This window comes from Nematostella vectensis, chromosome 2, assembly GCF_932526225.1.
Source record: "Nematostella vectensis chromosome 2, jaNemVect1.1, whole genome shotgun sequence".
Classification (NCBI taxonomy): Eukaryota; Metazoa; Cnidaria; class Anthozoa; order Actiniaria; family Edwardsiidae; genus Nematostella; species Nematostella vectensis.
In genome coordinates this window covers 3,065,928-3,081,889 of record NC_064035.1, presented here as the reverse complement: position 1 = coordinate 3,081,889, position 15,962 = coordinate 3,065,928, and the positions used below count along the sequence as shown (strand labels likewise).

Genomic DNA, 15,962 nt, shown 5'->3' with positions numbered 1-15,962 from the left:
CACAAAAAGCACCTTTGCTATCTCGGGATCAAAGAGGCGAGCAAGTACTACTGGTAACAGCCGTCCCAACAAAGACATTTAGCTAAGAAGTACTTAACAATGCCGTTAATCTGACCTATATACAATCCCAAACAGAAATTCTTTTCGAATTTATAGAAACAAATATATCTACACATAGTAAAGTCATGCAACTCAATATACTTCCACTTTCTCTTGTGCTGCTCGTTTTTCGTTCATTTCCTGTGACCTCTTGTTACCGTGGTTACCGTTTGTCGTCGGGTTAACAGGAATGTTGTCAATCAAGGCATTGTTCTCTTTCGTGCTAGAGGATTCTGAATCGCATCCTAGTGGCCAAGTCCCCAGACCGTCTGTAGTGATTTTGATGTCGTCATCTTTAGGTCCGTCATTAAGTTCTTGCTTCTGAATGTTTTGCTTGTTGACGTATATCGCAAGTCCCACATCCTCGGTGTCTCCTTTTTGTCTCGCCCCAGTCTCTTCCACTCGTTGTCTCGCCCCAGTACACTCCAATTGATTTTTTGCCCAGTTTTCCCCAGTATCTCCCGCTTGTGTTGGTATCCTAGTATCTCCCGCTTGTGTTGGTATCACAGTATCTCCCGCTTGTGTTGGTATCCCAGTATATCCCGCTTGTGTTGGTATCCCAGTATCTCCCACTTGTGTTGGTATCCTAGTATCTCCCGCTTCTGTTGGAATCTCAGTATCTCCCACTTGTGTTGGTATCCCAGTATCTCCCGCTTGTGTTGGTATCCGGGTACATCCAGGTTGTGTTGTTAGCCCAGTATTTCCTGGTTTGTGTTTAGACGGTTTTTGGTGACCTCCCGAAACACGTTTGCGCTTTTTGCTCGAAAGTTTATGAACCAGCTCCTGAAAATAGAACGGCAGAATAACAGAGGCAACTGACGAAAAATGATGATAGTCAGATGAAAATGGTGTAAAATGTACGGGTTGGTATAGGAAAGCCCAATTCAAGAGGGGAGGGGGGGGGCAAAAAGAAATCTCCCTCCCTCCCTTCCAGGGCCCCGCTCTTTCATGCCACAGGAAGCCAAAAATGAAAAAAAAAAAAAAAAAAAACGAAAAGCCCCAGAACATTTGACCAGATTCCTAGAAAGAATCTGAGTTCTTAGAAAGTGAAACAATTGTTAACCATGAAAAACATTATCGTTTGCAGAAGATTTGTCTAAGAATAAGCGACCTAATAAGGAGTTATCCACAGATAAAACTCTTACATGTCCTACTAGGATCCAGGCCCCCTGATTACCATATTTAGTCTACTGAACGTACATGTGCCGGTGAGCCGCTCGTGTCCAGTTCGCGCTGTTCGCGTCCTTGTTCTTCTCTCTCTAGTTCCCGTCGTCGTTGTTGCTGCTTCTGGTACAATAAATACAGCTCCCGCTGTCGCTCCGCATGCGCGAGCTTTTGCCTCTTGGCCTCCTGCTCCGCCTCGTAATCGTCATCCTTCACCGACATGAATAAGTACTGCAGATCCAAGTGCGCCTAGAATAGAAGGCGACATGAATAAGTACTGCAGATCCAAGTGCGACTAGAATAGAAGGCGACATGAATAAGTACTGCAGATTTAAGTGCGCCTAGAATAGAAGGCGACATGAATAAGTACTGCAGATCCAAGTGCGACTAGAATAGAAGGCGACATGAATGAAGTACTACAGATCCAAGTGCGACAAGAATAGGAGACACGAATAAGTACTGCAGATCCAAGTGTGACTAGAATAGAAGGCGACATGAATAAGTACTGCAGATCCAAGTGCGACAAGAATAGGAGACACGAATAAGAACTGCAGATCCAAGTGCGACTAGAATAGAAGGCGACATGAATGAAGTACTACAGATCCAAGTGCGACAAGAATAGGAGACACGAATAAGTACTGCAGATCCAAGTGCGACTAGAATAGAAGGCGGCATGAATAAGTACTGCAGATCCAAGTGCGACTAGAATAGAAGGCGACATGAATGAAGTACTACAGATCCAAGTGCGACTAGAACAGAAAGCGATTGTAAAAGGGCAAAGCGTAACACAGCGCGGTGTTGGTACAAAGATCTCTAATATCCAGCTAATACTGACTGAAAAAAAGTTGTCTGGAAAAAATTGTCCAAGTTGCTTATTCAGAGATGGGGTAGAGTGCTCACCTTGGAGAAGATCCCATAGATCCGCGTCAGCTCCTTCATAGTCAGATTATCATCAAGTATCTCATCTGATCGAATCAGCTCAGACTGGAAATCGCAACAAGAATATTTTAAATCACTGCCCACTTGGTGTTACGGGGAGCTTTGATTTTTGGTTCTCAAGGCCTTTCTACTTTATTTCATTGGCTCGTTCTAAGGTCTTTGTTTTTGGATTTTTTTCCATTGTGTTTTTGGTGCTGGTGCTGCGTAACACCAAGAAACTACCCACTGCTGTCAAGAGACTATTGACGATAGAATCTCACCCTGGAATGAGCCGTGCTCTAGCTGTACCTAGGGACCACCTGCACAATGAGCCATGCACTAACACACTTCACCACACAAGTTGTACCTAGGGACCACCTGCACAGGGAGCCATGCACTAACACACTGCACCACACAAGCCGTACCTAGGGACCACCTGCACAGTGAGCCATGCACTAACACACTGTACCACACAAGCTGTACCTAGGGACAACCTGCACAGTGAACAACGCACGAACACACTACACCACACAAGCTGTACCTAGGGACCACCTGCACAATGAGCACTGCACTAACACACTGCACCACACAAGCTGTACCTAGGGACCACCTGCACAGTAAGCCATGTACTAGCATACTGCACCACACAAGCTGTATCTAGGGACTTCCTAAACAGTGAGCCATGTACTAGCACACTGCATCACACAAGCTGTACCTAGGGACTTCCTACACAGTGAGCCATGTACTAGCACACTGCACCACACGAGCTGTACCTAGGGACCACCTGCACAGTGAGCCATGCACTAACACACTGCACCACACAAGCTGTACCTAGGGACCACCTGCACAGTGAGCCATGTACTAACACACTGCACCACACAAGCTGTACCTAGGGACAACCTGCACAGTGAGCCATGCACCAACACACTACACCACACAAGCTGTACCTAGGGACCACCTGCACAGTGAGCCATGCACTAACACACTGCACCACACAAGCTGTACCTAGGGACCACTTGCACAGTGAGCCATGCACTAACACACTGCACCACACAAGCTGTACCTAGGGACCACTTGCACAGTGAGCCATGCACTAACACACTGCACCACACAAGCTGTACCTAGGGACCAGTTGCACAGTGAGCCATGCACTAACACACTGCACCACACAAGCTGTACCTAGGGACCACCTGCACAGTGAGCCATGTACTAACACACTGCACCACAGAAGCCGTACCTAGGGACTACCTGCACAGTGAGCCATGCACTAATGCAATGCATCACACAAGTTGTACATCTGAGACCACCTGCACAGTAAGCCATGCACTAACACACTGCACCACACAAGCTGTTCCTAGGGACCACCTGCACAGTGACAATACACGAACACACTACACCACACAAGCTGTACCTAGGGACCACCTGCACAGTGAGCCATGTGCTAACTCACTGCACCACACAAGCTGTACCTAGGGACTTCGTACACAGTGAGCCATGTACTAGCACACTGCATCACACAAGCTGTACCTAGGGACTTCGTACACAGTGAGCCATGCACTAACACACTGCACCACACGAGCTGTACCTAGGGACCACCTGCACAGTGAGCCATGCACTAACACACTGCACCACACAAGCTGTATCTAGGGACCACCTGCACAGTAAGCCATGTACTAGCATACTGCACCACACAAGCTGTATCTAGGGACTTCCTAAACAGTGAGCCATGTACTAGCACACTGCATCACACAAGCTGTACCTAGGGACTTCCTACACAGTGAGCCATGTACTAGCACACTGCACCACACGAGCTGTACCTAGGGACCACCTGCACAGTGAGCCATGCACTAACACACTGCACCACACAAGCTGTACCTAGGGACCACCTGCACAGTGAGCCATGTACTAACACACTGCACCACACAAGCTGTACCTAGGGACAACCTGCACAGTGAGCCATGCACCAACACACTACACCACACAAGCTGTACCTAGGGACCACCTGCACAGTGAGCCATGCACTAACACACTGCACCACACAAGCTGTACCTAGGGACCACTTGCACAGTGAGCCATGCACTAACACACTGCACCACACAAGCTGTACCTAGGGACCACTTGCACAGTGAGCCATGCACTAACACACTGCACCACACAAGCTGTACCTAGGGACCACTTGCACAGTGAGCCATGCACTAACACACTGCACCACACAAGCTGTACCTAGGGACCACCTGCACAGTGAGCCATGTACTAACACACTGCACCACAGAAGCCGTACCTAGGGACTACCTGCACAGTGAGCCATGCACTAATGCAATGCATCACACAAGTTGTACATCTGAGACCACCTGCACAGTAAGCCATGCACTAACACACTGCACCACACAAGCTGTTCCTAGGGACCACCTGCACAGTGACAATACACGAACACACTACACCACACAAGCTGTACCTAGGGACCACCTGCACAGTGAGCCATGTGCTAACTCACTGCACCACACAAGCTGTACCTAGGGACTTCGTACACAGTGAGCCATGTACTAGCACACTGCATCACACAAGCTGTACCTAGGGACTTCGTACACAGTGAGCCATGCACTAACACACTGCACCACACGAGCTGTACCTAGGGACCACCTGCACAGTGAGCCATGTACTAGCATACTGCACCACACAAGCTGTATCTAGGGACCACCTGCACAGTAAGCCATGTACTAGCATACTGCACCACACAAGCTGTATCTAGGGACTTCCTAAACAGTGAGCCATGTACTAGCACACTGCATCACACAAGCTGTACCTAGGGACTCCCTACACAGTGAGCCATGTACTAGCACACTGCACCACACGAGCTGTACCTAGGGACCACCTGCACAGTGAGCCATGCACTAACACACTGCACCACACAAGCTGTACCTAGAAACCACCTGCACAGTGAGCCATGCACTAACACACTTCACCACACAAGCTGTACCTAGGGACTTCCTACACAGTGAGCCATGTACTAGCACACTGCACCACACGAGCTGTACCTAGGGACCACCTGCACAGTGAGCCATGTACTAACACACTGCACCACACAAGCTGTACCTAGGGACAACCTGCACAGTGAGCCATGCACCAACACACTACACCACACAAGCTGTACCTAGGGACCACCTGCACAGTGAGCCATGCACTAACACACTGCACCACACAAGCTGTACCTAGGGACCACTTGCACAGTGAGCCATGCACTAACACACTGCACCACACAAGCTGTACCTAGGGACCACTTGCACAGTGAGCCATGCACTAACACACTGCACCACACAAGCTGTACCTAGGGACAACCTGCACAGTGAGCCATGTACCAACACACTAAACCACACAAGCTGTACCTAGGGACCACCTGCACAGTGAGACATGTACTAACACACTGCACCACACAAGCTGTATCTAGGGACCACCAGTACAGTGAGCCATGTACTAACACGCTGCACTACACAAGCTGTACCTAGGGACCACCTGCACAGTTAGCCATGCACTAACACACTGCACCACACAAGCTGTACCTAGGGACCACTTGCACAGTGAGCCATGCACTAACACACTGCACCACACAAGCTGTACCTAGGGACCACCTGCACAGTGAGCCATGCACTAACACACTGCACCACACAAGCTGTACCTAGGGACCACCTGCACAGTGAGCTATGCACTAACACACTGCACCACACAAGCTGTACCTAGGGACCACCTGCACAGTGAGCCATGCACTAACACACTGCACCACACAAGCTGTACCTAGGGACTACCTGCACAGTGAGCCATGCACTAATGCAATGCATCACACAAGTTGTACATCTGAGACCACCTGCACAGTAAGCCATGCACTAACACACTGCACCACACAAGCTGTTCCTAGGGACCACCTGCACAGTGACAATACACGAACACACTACACCACACAAGCTGTACCTAGGGACCACCTGCACAGTGAGCCATGTGCTAACTCACTGCACCACACAAGCTGTACCTAGGGACTTCGTACACAGTGAGCCATGTACTAGCACACTGCATCACACAAGCTGTACCTAGGGACTTCCTACACAGTGAGCCATGCACTAACACACTGCACCACACGAGCTGTACCTAGGGACCACCTGCACAGTGAGACATACATTAACACACTGCACCACACAAGCTGTACCTAGGGACCGCCTGTACAGTGAGCCAGGCACTAACACACTTCACCACACAAGCTGTACCTAGGGACCACTTGCACAGTGAGCCATGTACTAACACACTGCACCACACAAGCTGTACCTAGGGACCCACCTGCACAGTGAGCCATGTACTAACACACTGCACCACACAAGCTGTACCTAGGGACCACATGCAGAGTGAGCCATGAACTAACACACTGCACCACACAAGCTGTACCTAGGGACCACATGCACAGTGAGCCATGAAGGTGCTTCACCATCATCTTTTAAATTATCTGAAATTCGTATTAACCTTATGTGTTGGTGGGATTCCAAACTTGATGGTGAGAAATTTCTTGATGACGCTGACAGTCACAGATGAAGTACATCGTAGGTAACGAGTCGGAAAGATCTGTAAACGGAAACGACAAACACACAGTTAAGCGCCATAGTTAATAAACGAGTTCAGCCAGATATCACTAACCTGTTGCTCACTGGTATTCTTTCTTCGCCTAAAAGAAAGTCACACAAGACGTTATTACTTTGCGAGCGTGTGTCACGTAAATACCCCCCTTGTGTCACGTGACGTCTCGTGTGTGTTATGTAATGTCTCGCGTGTGAAACACTATTTCGAGTGCGTTCTGTAACGTCTCGGCTATGCTAAAATGACGCCTTTTTTCATCTCTTGTGTGAAGTCGCGTGCGTATTACGTTACATCAAGAGACCATGATATAAGAGAACGAATCACGGTGGCCCATGATGTCGTCCCAGAGATGTCGTCCATGAAGGCTATTTTTAGATTGCACGAGCTTGTCAATCATAGCATTCATATATGGTTTATCGCGCCATATTTGGTTATGGGCACCTCGCGAGCTAGTACATTTTCACAATTTTTTTCCCTCAGACTCGCACTTCTTTACTTCGTTCGCTACCTGTTTTTATCCTTTTAGCTGCTCCTCTTAGCTCATGATCACAATGTTGTCCTGGTATCTGTTAAGTTATCTAATGTTAAGTTATCTAAATGTTATATAAATAATTGAACGGGAAGACGTCGGGGAGACGGCGAATTTGGAGTTCATTCAAGATGCATCGTGCTGACTCCTAAAAAAATCTTTTTCTCTTCAATTCGGTGAGATAGAATACCTAGCCATTCTCAGAATCTATGTTATGTATTTAAATACAAGAAGGCCTTTATTGTTCTTTGATTTACAATATTTTTAGATGAATAAACTTCAATTTTTCACGCAATTGTGTTTTGTAAACACAGATTTACGATTGATTGTTGTTTTATAATTTGCGAATCAGCTGTGAAAACTTGGGAAGTTGATCCCCAAGCCTAAAATCACGCACTCTATGCATTTCAATGTCCCAGAAACGGTTGATTGGACCCAGGGTACTCCATGGAAAACCATTTTCACAGCGTTTGTAAAAAAGAATAGTATTTTCGGTCAAAAAGATTTCCATAACAGCTTCTGCCGGTTCACATCGCTCAACTGCTCAAGATGTGATCGCGCGTAAGACTCGTGTTGCTAGGATACGTGAGCGCTAGCCAATCAGAGGCGTATCTAAAAATAACTGCTTGTTTTAAAAATAGCTTTCACGGACGACATCATTGGAAAATTTCCTAATAAGGGGGATTCGTGCTCTTACATCATGGTCTCTTAGTAAGATCTCGCATCAACGTAATAATGGGTATGGAAGTTATATGTCTCACTTGTAGAATTCCAGGGTCAGGCAGATGGGGTCCTCGATATCCGGTTCATCGGTTGTTTGCTCTTTCTCCTTATCAATAGTTTTCGTATCACACACTTCCTGGGATAGTTCTATGCAAAGATGCAAAGCGTAACGTTAATATATATCACTATACTTACATCTCTATGACATTTACACTTACTCTCTGGATTTCGTGATTTCTTTAACTGTTCTTCGCATCCCTTCCGTCTCTTTTTCTCCTCTATAAATTAAATACAGCTTAAATAAATTTGAGCTCATCTCTAAGTAATCAAAACCAGGTGTTTAGTACCATTAATTGCAAGTTTTTCATGAGTTTAAAGGAGTAGAAAATGGCAGCCCGCGTTGTAACGAATGTCGTCTAAATTGTTTTAAAAGATGCAACGCGTGATGTGGGATGTAACACGAGAAATAACGCGTGATGTGAAGTGAAAAGCGAGAAGTAAGATGTAACGCGAGATATGAAGTGTAACGCGTGAAGTGGGATGTAACACGAGAAGTGGGAAGCAACGCGTGATGTGAGATGAAACGTAAGAAGTGGGAATTAACGCGTGATGTGAGATGTAACGCGTGGTGTGTGATGCAACGCGTGATGTGTGATGTAACGCGTGATGTGAAGTGTAACGCGAGAAATGGGATGTAACGCGAAAAGTGGGAAGCAACGCGTGATGTGAGATGTAACGTAAGAAGTGGGAAGCAACACGTTTTGTGAGATGTAACGCTTGGTGTGTGATGCAACGCGTGATGTGAGATGTAACGCGAGAAGTTGGATGTAAAGCGAGAAGTGGGAAGCAACGCGTGATAAGATATTTAACTCGTGATGTGAAGTGTAACGCGTGAAGTGGGAAGTAACGCGTGATGTGAGGTGCAAAGCGTGATTCGAGATGTAAGGCGTGATGTGATATGTAACGCGTAGTGTTTGATGTAACGCGTGGTGTGGGAAGTAACGCGTGATGTGAGATGTAACGCGTGATGTAAGATGTGAACACTCTAGTGGCTTCTCTCACCGAAATACATTCCCGGTACAACTTTGTACACGATGTCCTGAAGCACGTTATCTGCCCTGCATTGAACACAGACACAAGTTAGACCAGTAGTTTTCTTAATGACAACATGCACCCCTAGCTTCAAATGTACCGCTGATTCCTAACAAAGGTCTTGTCCCATTGTACGACCCCTACACTGCAAGTACTTGATGTGAATTAAAGGTCTTGTCCCATTGTACCACCCCTCCCCTGTAAGTACCTGATTCCTAATAAAGGTCTTGTCCAATTGTACCACCCCTCCCCTGCTAGTACCTAATGTTGAGTAAAGGTCTCGTCTTGTGTATTTCTGCGTCACACACTGGACAGCGGTAGCTCGTGTCTAAGTAACGTACAATGCAGCCGCGACAAACTAAAAAAAAAACGGAAATTAGAACTTTGTCAAATTAGAAATTAGACTAATATATTCGTCAAAAACAACACCTACTGTACAACGAACACATTTTAACCCAACGAACATGTTAATGAAGATACTTACATGAGTGAAGGCACTCTATTATCGTTGTCGCATCCACCAGATACCCCCCGCAAAGTACACAGATGATGTGCGGATTGAGCTCTTTCAAGGACAATGTGCGCAGCATCGTGGAGATGTCTTCGTTACCCTGGCAACTAACAGTGTAGCAACTGTCGTTAGGACAAATGGTTGAAGAAAAACTGGATGAAAACCAAGTCATCCTGCCTCGGGACAATTTTAGAGTCTCTCTGGTTTTCATATGATCGCACCAAACAGTTTACAAGTAAATCGACTGGGTTTGCACACCCCATAATGACTTCGGGACTTCGCCTACACTCAAGAATTTCAACAGGTAGTTGAACCAGGCTTAATTCTTCAATGAAAATACGTCAATGGTTATTGCTTCGGTGGGTCATGTCTATAAATAACTATATGTTCACTTTTTCCCCTTTAGAATAATGAAAATTTTGTCTCCCTTTAGAGATCGCGAAATTCTGACTATAGTCTGATACTGATCCGGCCTTTCCAAGGGAAAGGCGGCCTTTGAAAATAGGAGGCTTTTTTGGCCCATGATTCACAAAGAAACAATATCAATGAATGATATAGTAGCGTTGAAACGCCTCTTTATAATATCGTGAAATAAAGGGAATACTTTTGTTACTTGTTCTAGCGATGCGAAATTTTAATAACAAGCGCGCACAATATTCAATCTCCCGGGCTAATGACAATGGTGAAATTCGATTATGAAAAATAATAAAACAGAGTTGCGCTGTGGTATTTCTTTGAAAGACGAATCTTATCAACTGTTTTCATAAGAGGATTTTCATCAAATGGAGAGTGCCGTGTTTTTCTCTAGTGATTGTCTACTGTTTCGTGAACGCAATATTTTTCCACGATAACGCGTTGATACATGCTCCTATCTGTTATTGTTATGCGGATATGTTTGTGACTGTGAGTAGTGCCCTTTTTTTCCTAGAACGGACAAAGTAGAGTAAGATCGCTTCTACCAAAACACCCAGAGTGCTTTTCATAAAAGGTATAGTCACAACAACAAATATTGAAAGAATAAAGCAATGCTGGTAAATTAAGACGTTTGAAAAAATAAAAAGTCCAAATACGAGATACGAGAAAAATTCAAAGTAATTTTGTTAGAGACACGCGGGGAATTGAATGAATCCGACTAGCAAGTTAAAATGGTTTGTTACGGGGATTTAATTTCCTACAAAAACAGGAAATCGCTGGAAGAAAGTATTCGGAATTTTCTAGCGCTTGTGGGCTTATTTTAACCAGACATTGTTTTTATCAGTATAAAAGCCCGTGAGACCTGCGTGTTATATTTTGAAGAGAGGTGAATATGTTTGGCAGTACACGACCGGTGGTTTTAGTAAACGCAGACAAAACCCTAGAAACTCATGAACATGTCACGGATTATAACACTACTGCATGTTTACTACTGAAATATTTACCATTGATAATAACAGTACATCCATGACGTTGTACTAGTCAGATCTGCTTCGAGTATGCAAAGTTTTAATGGTCCGCTGAGTATTATTCAATTACTACTTTTGGCCTTCTACGACTTGACATATATGGTGTGTATAATTTCACTTTTTTTATTTCTCCACCTAGAAGTCTACGAACTCTCATCCATATTTATTTGTTAGTTAAGATTACGAGGAATACTATTTCTCAACAAAAACTGCAAATTAGTAGAACAGAATTATCAAACAACTATATAACAGAACGGAATTGGTAGGGTAGTTGGAACTTGTAGTCTCGACACGAACTCGCAAACCAACAGCTGCCCGAGTTCACTGCAAAACGTTGTAATTTTTATGCAGACAACAAATTTAGTTATCTCTTTAACGTGATGTAAGGTTTTGGGAAGTAATTCGGCGTAGAAGTGTTGGTTTTACCTGTTTTCTGCGTTGATGTGGTGAATGTCAGAGTCTTGCGAGGTTTAAGCCATTATTCACTGTTATCGATTAACCACATGAACCACGTGACTACTAGACCCAGACTCTCCCAGCGTAAGCATTAGGCTATATTACGATACATTTAGACATTTTCTCAGACAAAAATCGTCACTTTTGTTATAATTTTGGTGTGCTATTGGATTATCTTTTATGGTCTGAAATAGCGTGACCACTCCACCAAGATTTCGTATTTGCATAGTGAAAACACATGTCGTTAATGTATCAGCGCTTTGTAATACGCAGTTTAGAGGTCCGGCAGCCCGGAGATGGGGCCCTAAAAAATAACAGTCCGCCAGTCCAAAATATCCTAATATCTATTCTAAAACAAGTTATCTTTGTTGGGAATATTCAAGCGCTGTCTTTTGCATATATTTATCGAGTTTTGCCTTTTTGATAAACGTGTACACAGATTATTTATTTTCCGATATCGGCGTTTGCTGAGGATCCCGTCCTGCTGCCGGACCTTTAGTTACTGCCTTTGAAATACCTGACAATTTAATAATAGCATTTAATGTAAAAACTAGCAAATGCTCCATGTACAAGAGACTATTCATGTGTTAAAACAGCTGACGCTTAACTCGCAATGTTATTACACTTTTACACCCGTTTTCTGTAACGCGGACAATGTGTCTTTCGTTTACGGGTCACAACTGTTTTTTGGTGGACGTCAATCATATTTTTTAATTCTCCTAATTCTGCATCTACCGCTTTAGATCTACCACACAAAAACAACATCAAAGTGGATCGCCTCGCTAAGCTACTGCCACCGAGAAAATACCGATGTATACAAAGCCTGTAAACGTTTTGTTTCTAAGCTTTGCGTTGTTGTTGATTTTTTGGGTATGTGCGTATGTATTTGTTATCTGCCTTCTTGAGGCCTGGCGCTCTCACTGGTTAGTAGCCGCCGTAACTGCGAAATGGCTTCCGTCACTTGTGTCACTTTATTCCTTTAAAACTTATTGTTTAAAATTCTTCATTAGTCTCGGGAGTTCCTTTATCTTATTATTAATATTGCATATCATGGTAGAGGTTATATCTGTATTGATTAACCCTTTCACTCCTGGGTACTTTTGAGCAAAATTGTAAGAAAAACAGACTGAAAACAGAACCCCCCTCCCCCCCCCCCCTATTTCAAGTCCAACACTACCAGTTAAGCTAAGCTACCGCTGACCCAAGACGGTATGCCTTGAAGTTTCCAGCAATGCACTGCGGTGCCTTTTCTTTCTAGCGACGGCACTGCTACAACCTGTTGCTTACAACAGTTTTGCTTGTAATTTGCTTAAAAATTATAGCTTTTTCACATCTGGAGAGTGCCTTAGGATATCATGAAGTCTTTTTGGGCATAATTAATGCTGTGCTTATGGATGTTTGCACGCTGAGGTTGATTCAATGGGATAATTCCTTGTCTGGGCTTCACCAAGTGAGAAAGGAATTTTATAGTGAATGGCCTCATACTCTCCAATGTGGACCATCTTTACTTCCCAACCTTATTCAAAAATTGTTTTCAGGTTTATTCTGGGTTCCTTGGACCTGGAAATGTTTTGTTTGGCTTCGGGGCAAAGAGACTTATAAAAAAGTGTTATGATTCTGGGGGAGGAGATTGCCCACCTGTCTTTCAAGGTGTTTCCAATACTCCCATGATGCAGTGCAGGCATGCAAAATAGGCTAAACATGGTGACTCGCTTCTAATGGAGGTTCTAGCATTGATTATTGTGACTGATTGCTGTAAAATGGGACCTGACGGAGTGCAAAAAGGGTATCTATTTGTGACTTGATCTCTGTTTGCTTGTCTCTATTTGTAGTTTGGAATTTTGTGTCTTTTTGGTAAGAAATGTTTCTGAGTTTAAGCATTTGTTTACGAATTGGTCAGAAATCAAGGTTGATATTTTGACAAAAGAGTCAATTCTATTACATTGCTTGGATGCGCTTTTGAAGGTCGTCTATGCCTTGGAGGAATCTATGAGTATCCGGGTCTGGTTATGTTTAGTTTGCATTTCTGACGTTTTGGAGTTGGGCCTAATTTTATAGGCGTCTCAGGGCGTAATAGTAATGAAAGACTTAAATACAATTTAAGATATCCAAAAAGGGGTGAGCAATGAAGATCGAGTGTGCAAGAAATACCAAATACTGAAAAAAGGGGTAAGCAAATGAGAACAAGGGTGTGTTGAGGCCGCATTTGTTATAACGGCCACATTTGTAATAAGAAAGGCCACTTTTGTAATAAACTATCCGATATTTCATGAAAGAAATATCGTATGACATCCAAACTTGGTAGGTGTCACGTAGGTGTCGGTCACGTGATATGTGACGTCATCCATGACGTCATTTAAAAAAAAGAAATATAGAACATAAAAGGTATGTATGATAGACACATCGTCAGGCTGTCAAACATGCAAGATGTCATGCGAGTGTCAATACGGTGAGACAGAATGGTCACGTGATGTATGACGTCATCGCCGACGACATTGAAATATTCATATTTCAAGTTTAAACATCGTCAGACATCCAAACATGTAGCTTCGGTAGATGTTTAGGCAGATCGAAGAGATAGTAACGTAATGTGCGACTTCATCGATAGCGACACAAGCTAAAGCCTTAAAGTCATAAAGCCTTATATTAAAACAAGAGAGCATAAGATAAGAGAGGGACACTTTATTATTACCCGCGCGCCATGTCGATTCCGAATCTGGCTATTTTTAGTAACCACCACCCCACCACTGCGCGTGGGGATTTGCTCCTTTTATTTTGTCCTTCTCCCCCGCGGGTTGCGTGTTGTTGTTTTGCCAACTTGATAGAATGACAAGAGATCATGTAAAATAACTCGGAAGAAGAAAGCAAATCAAACAAATATACTCACAGAAAGCTAAATCCCTGAATAGTTTGACTGTTTTGTTTGTCTGAGCGGCGAAGTCAAGTGAAGAAGAAAGAAAAAACCGACGAGCGATAAAATGGCTGTGATACAGCGTTTGATTCATATCCCGACTCCAGCTTGTATAATAACAACATAACAATATAACATAATAACAATATAATATAAAAAAATCATAATAGCAATATAATTAGTATAATAACAACATCAAAGAAGTACAGTAATATCTCCCTCTTCATTTTCTCGCTATTACAAAAGCTCAGATACTTCAGCTTGCTGGCTTTGACTCTTCACGAAAATCCATTCCCTCTCTAAAAGGATTGTTTTATGAAATTTATTTTTCTTGGATTCCTTCTCAATTCACCGGAATATTCACAAAAATCAATATCATATCTAATGTCTAACTTACAGATGTCGTTTGACCATTAGGAAGATAATTAATGTTGAGAAACCACGAAGAAGCAGCAAGTAAGAGCGAAAACGGTGTTTGAAGCACGAGGTTATGCGCTCTTGATTTTGAATGAAGTGTCGTATTCGAAATCTTACAATCCTCGAAGTACTACATCCCCTTAATAAACCGCAAGTGCCTGTATCCTTGATGCTAGAATGAAATTTTCGATGGTATTTATGCAAAAAGGGTGTTTTTTTTTCGGTTTCAAGTCACAAAACAGCGGCAAACAACAAGATGTAAATGCCAAAGCGCGGGGGTAGGGTAAGTAAAAATGCTTACGCGCAGTGGTGGGGTGGTGGTTACTAAAAATAGCCAGATTCGGCATCGACATGGCGCGCGGGTAATACCACAGGGTTCCTCTCTTATCTTATGCTCTCTTGATTAAAATTATCGGACAAAAATAATCAAAGTTCTGAATTGTAGCTCTGCTTTTAGGCAGTGCCTTAAAGTTATCTGGTAAACAAGAAGAATTTGATTTTTCTAAGAGACAAGGAAGGCGTAGCGACAGAATTAATCAAAATGAAGTCATCGATTATGCAAACTAAAGTCGATGAGGCAAACATCAAGGATCATATCGTATCCCGTAAAAGAAGGACTAATATGCTCTTGACAACAAAATGGATATTTAGTCATATCATGATAAAACAAGGGCAATTCTGATCATTATAATCAACTATTATTTTCGCAATCAATGTGTTCCCAACAGTAATAGTAATTAAAAAAATATTTCTTATCAAAGTAACAATCATTTTAACTCAATAATAATAAAACGCTCGGCTTATGTTATAAGAATGATAGCAGGTGATTACCATGATACGAGTGTTCATCTGGCATTACATAACGCCCATGTATCTCGACCGAAAAATTATTTTTAGACACATACACAAGGCATCACAATGCACGCCCTTCTAGACCAACTAAAAACTATGCGTTTGCGCTTGACTCACTGCGTGGTGGATATTAAAATGATATTTTTTCGCCCAAGAGATGGGCGCGTATATATCGGGGTTCCACTGTATCAAAAACATAAATTACTCTCAGTTTGGTTGCCTTGATAAGCTCCG

The 15,962-nt window shown here is 43.5% G+C and overlaps 1 protein-coding gene across 1 annotated transcript; it reads right to left on the bottom strand.

Annotated features, from left to right (window-relative positions):
• Positions 1–132: 132 nt before the first annotated feature.
• LOC5515596 (polycomb group RING finger protein 2) lies at positions 133–11,594 on the bottom strand. Its single transcript, XM_001635609.3, has 11 exons — positions 11,519–11,594; positions 9,624–9,757; positions 9,401–9,497; positions 9,110–9,165; positions 8,266–8,325; positions 8,086–8,194; positions 6,856–6,883; positions 6,685–6,783; positions 2,164–2,247; positions 1,300–1,512; positions 133–882 (listed from the first exon to the last, which is right to left on the bottom strand). The coding sequence occupies exons 2-11, from the start codon at positions 9,727–9,729 to the stop codon at positions 193–195; spliced, it is 1,542 nt and encodes a 513-aa protein (XP_001635659.2). The 5' UTR covers positions 9,730–9,757; positions 11,519–11,594; the 3' UTR covers positions 133–192.
• Between the last annotated feature and the right edge of the window lie 4,368 nt (positions 11,595–15,962).

Bases quoted from the DNA above. Each gene is read 5' to 3' on its own strand.
- LOC5515596 (XM_001635609.3), bottom strand. From the start codon at position 9,729: ATGCTGCGCACATTGTCCTTGAAAGAGCTCAATCCGCACATCATCTGT. The intron at 9,166-9,400 runs GTACTAGCAGGG...TGTTCAATGCAG, and splicing joins AGACCTTTACTCAACATTAG to GGCAGATAACGTGCTTCAGG. The intron at 1,513-2,163 runs GTGAGCACTCTA...CTTCTATTCTAG, and splicing joins TCTATGGGATCTTCTCCAAG to GCGCACTTGGATCTGCAGTA.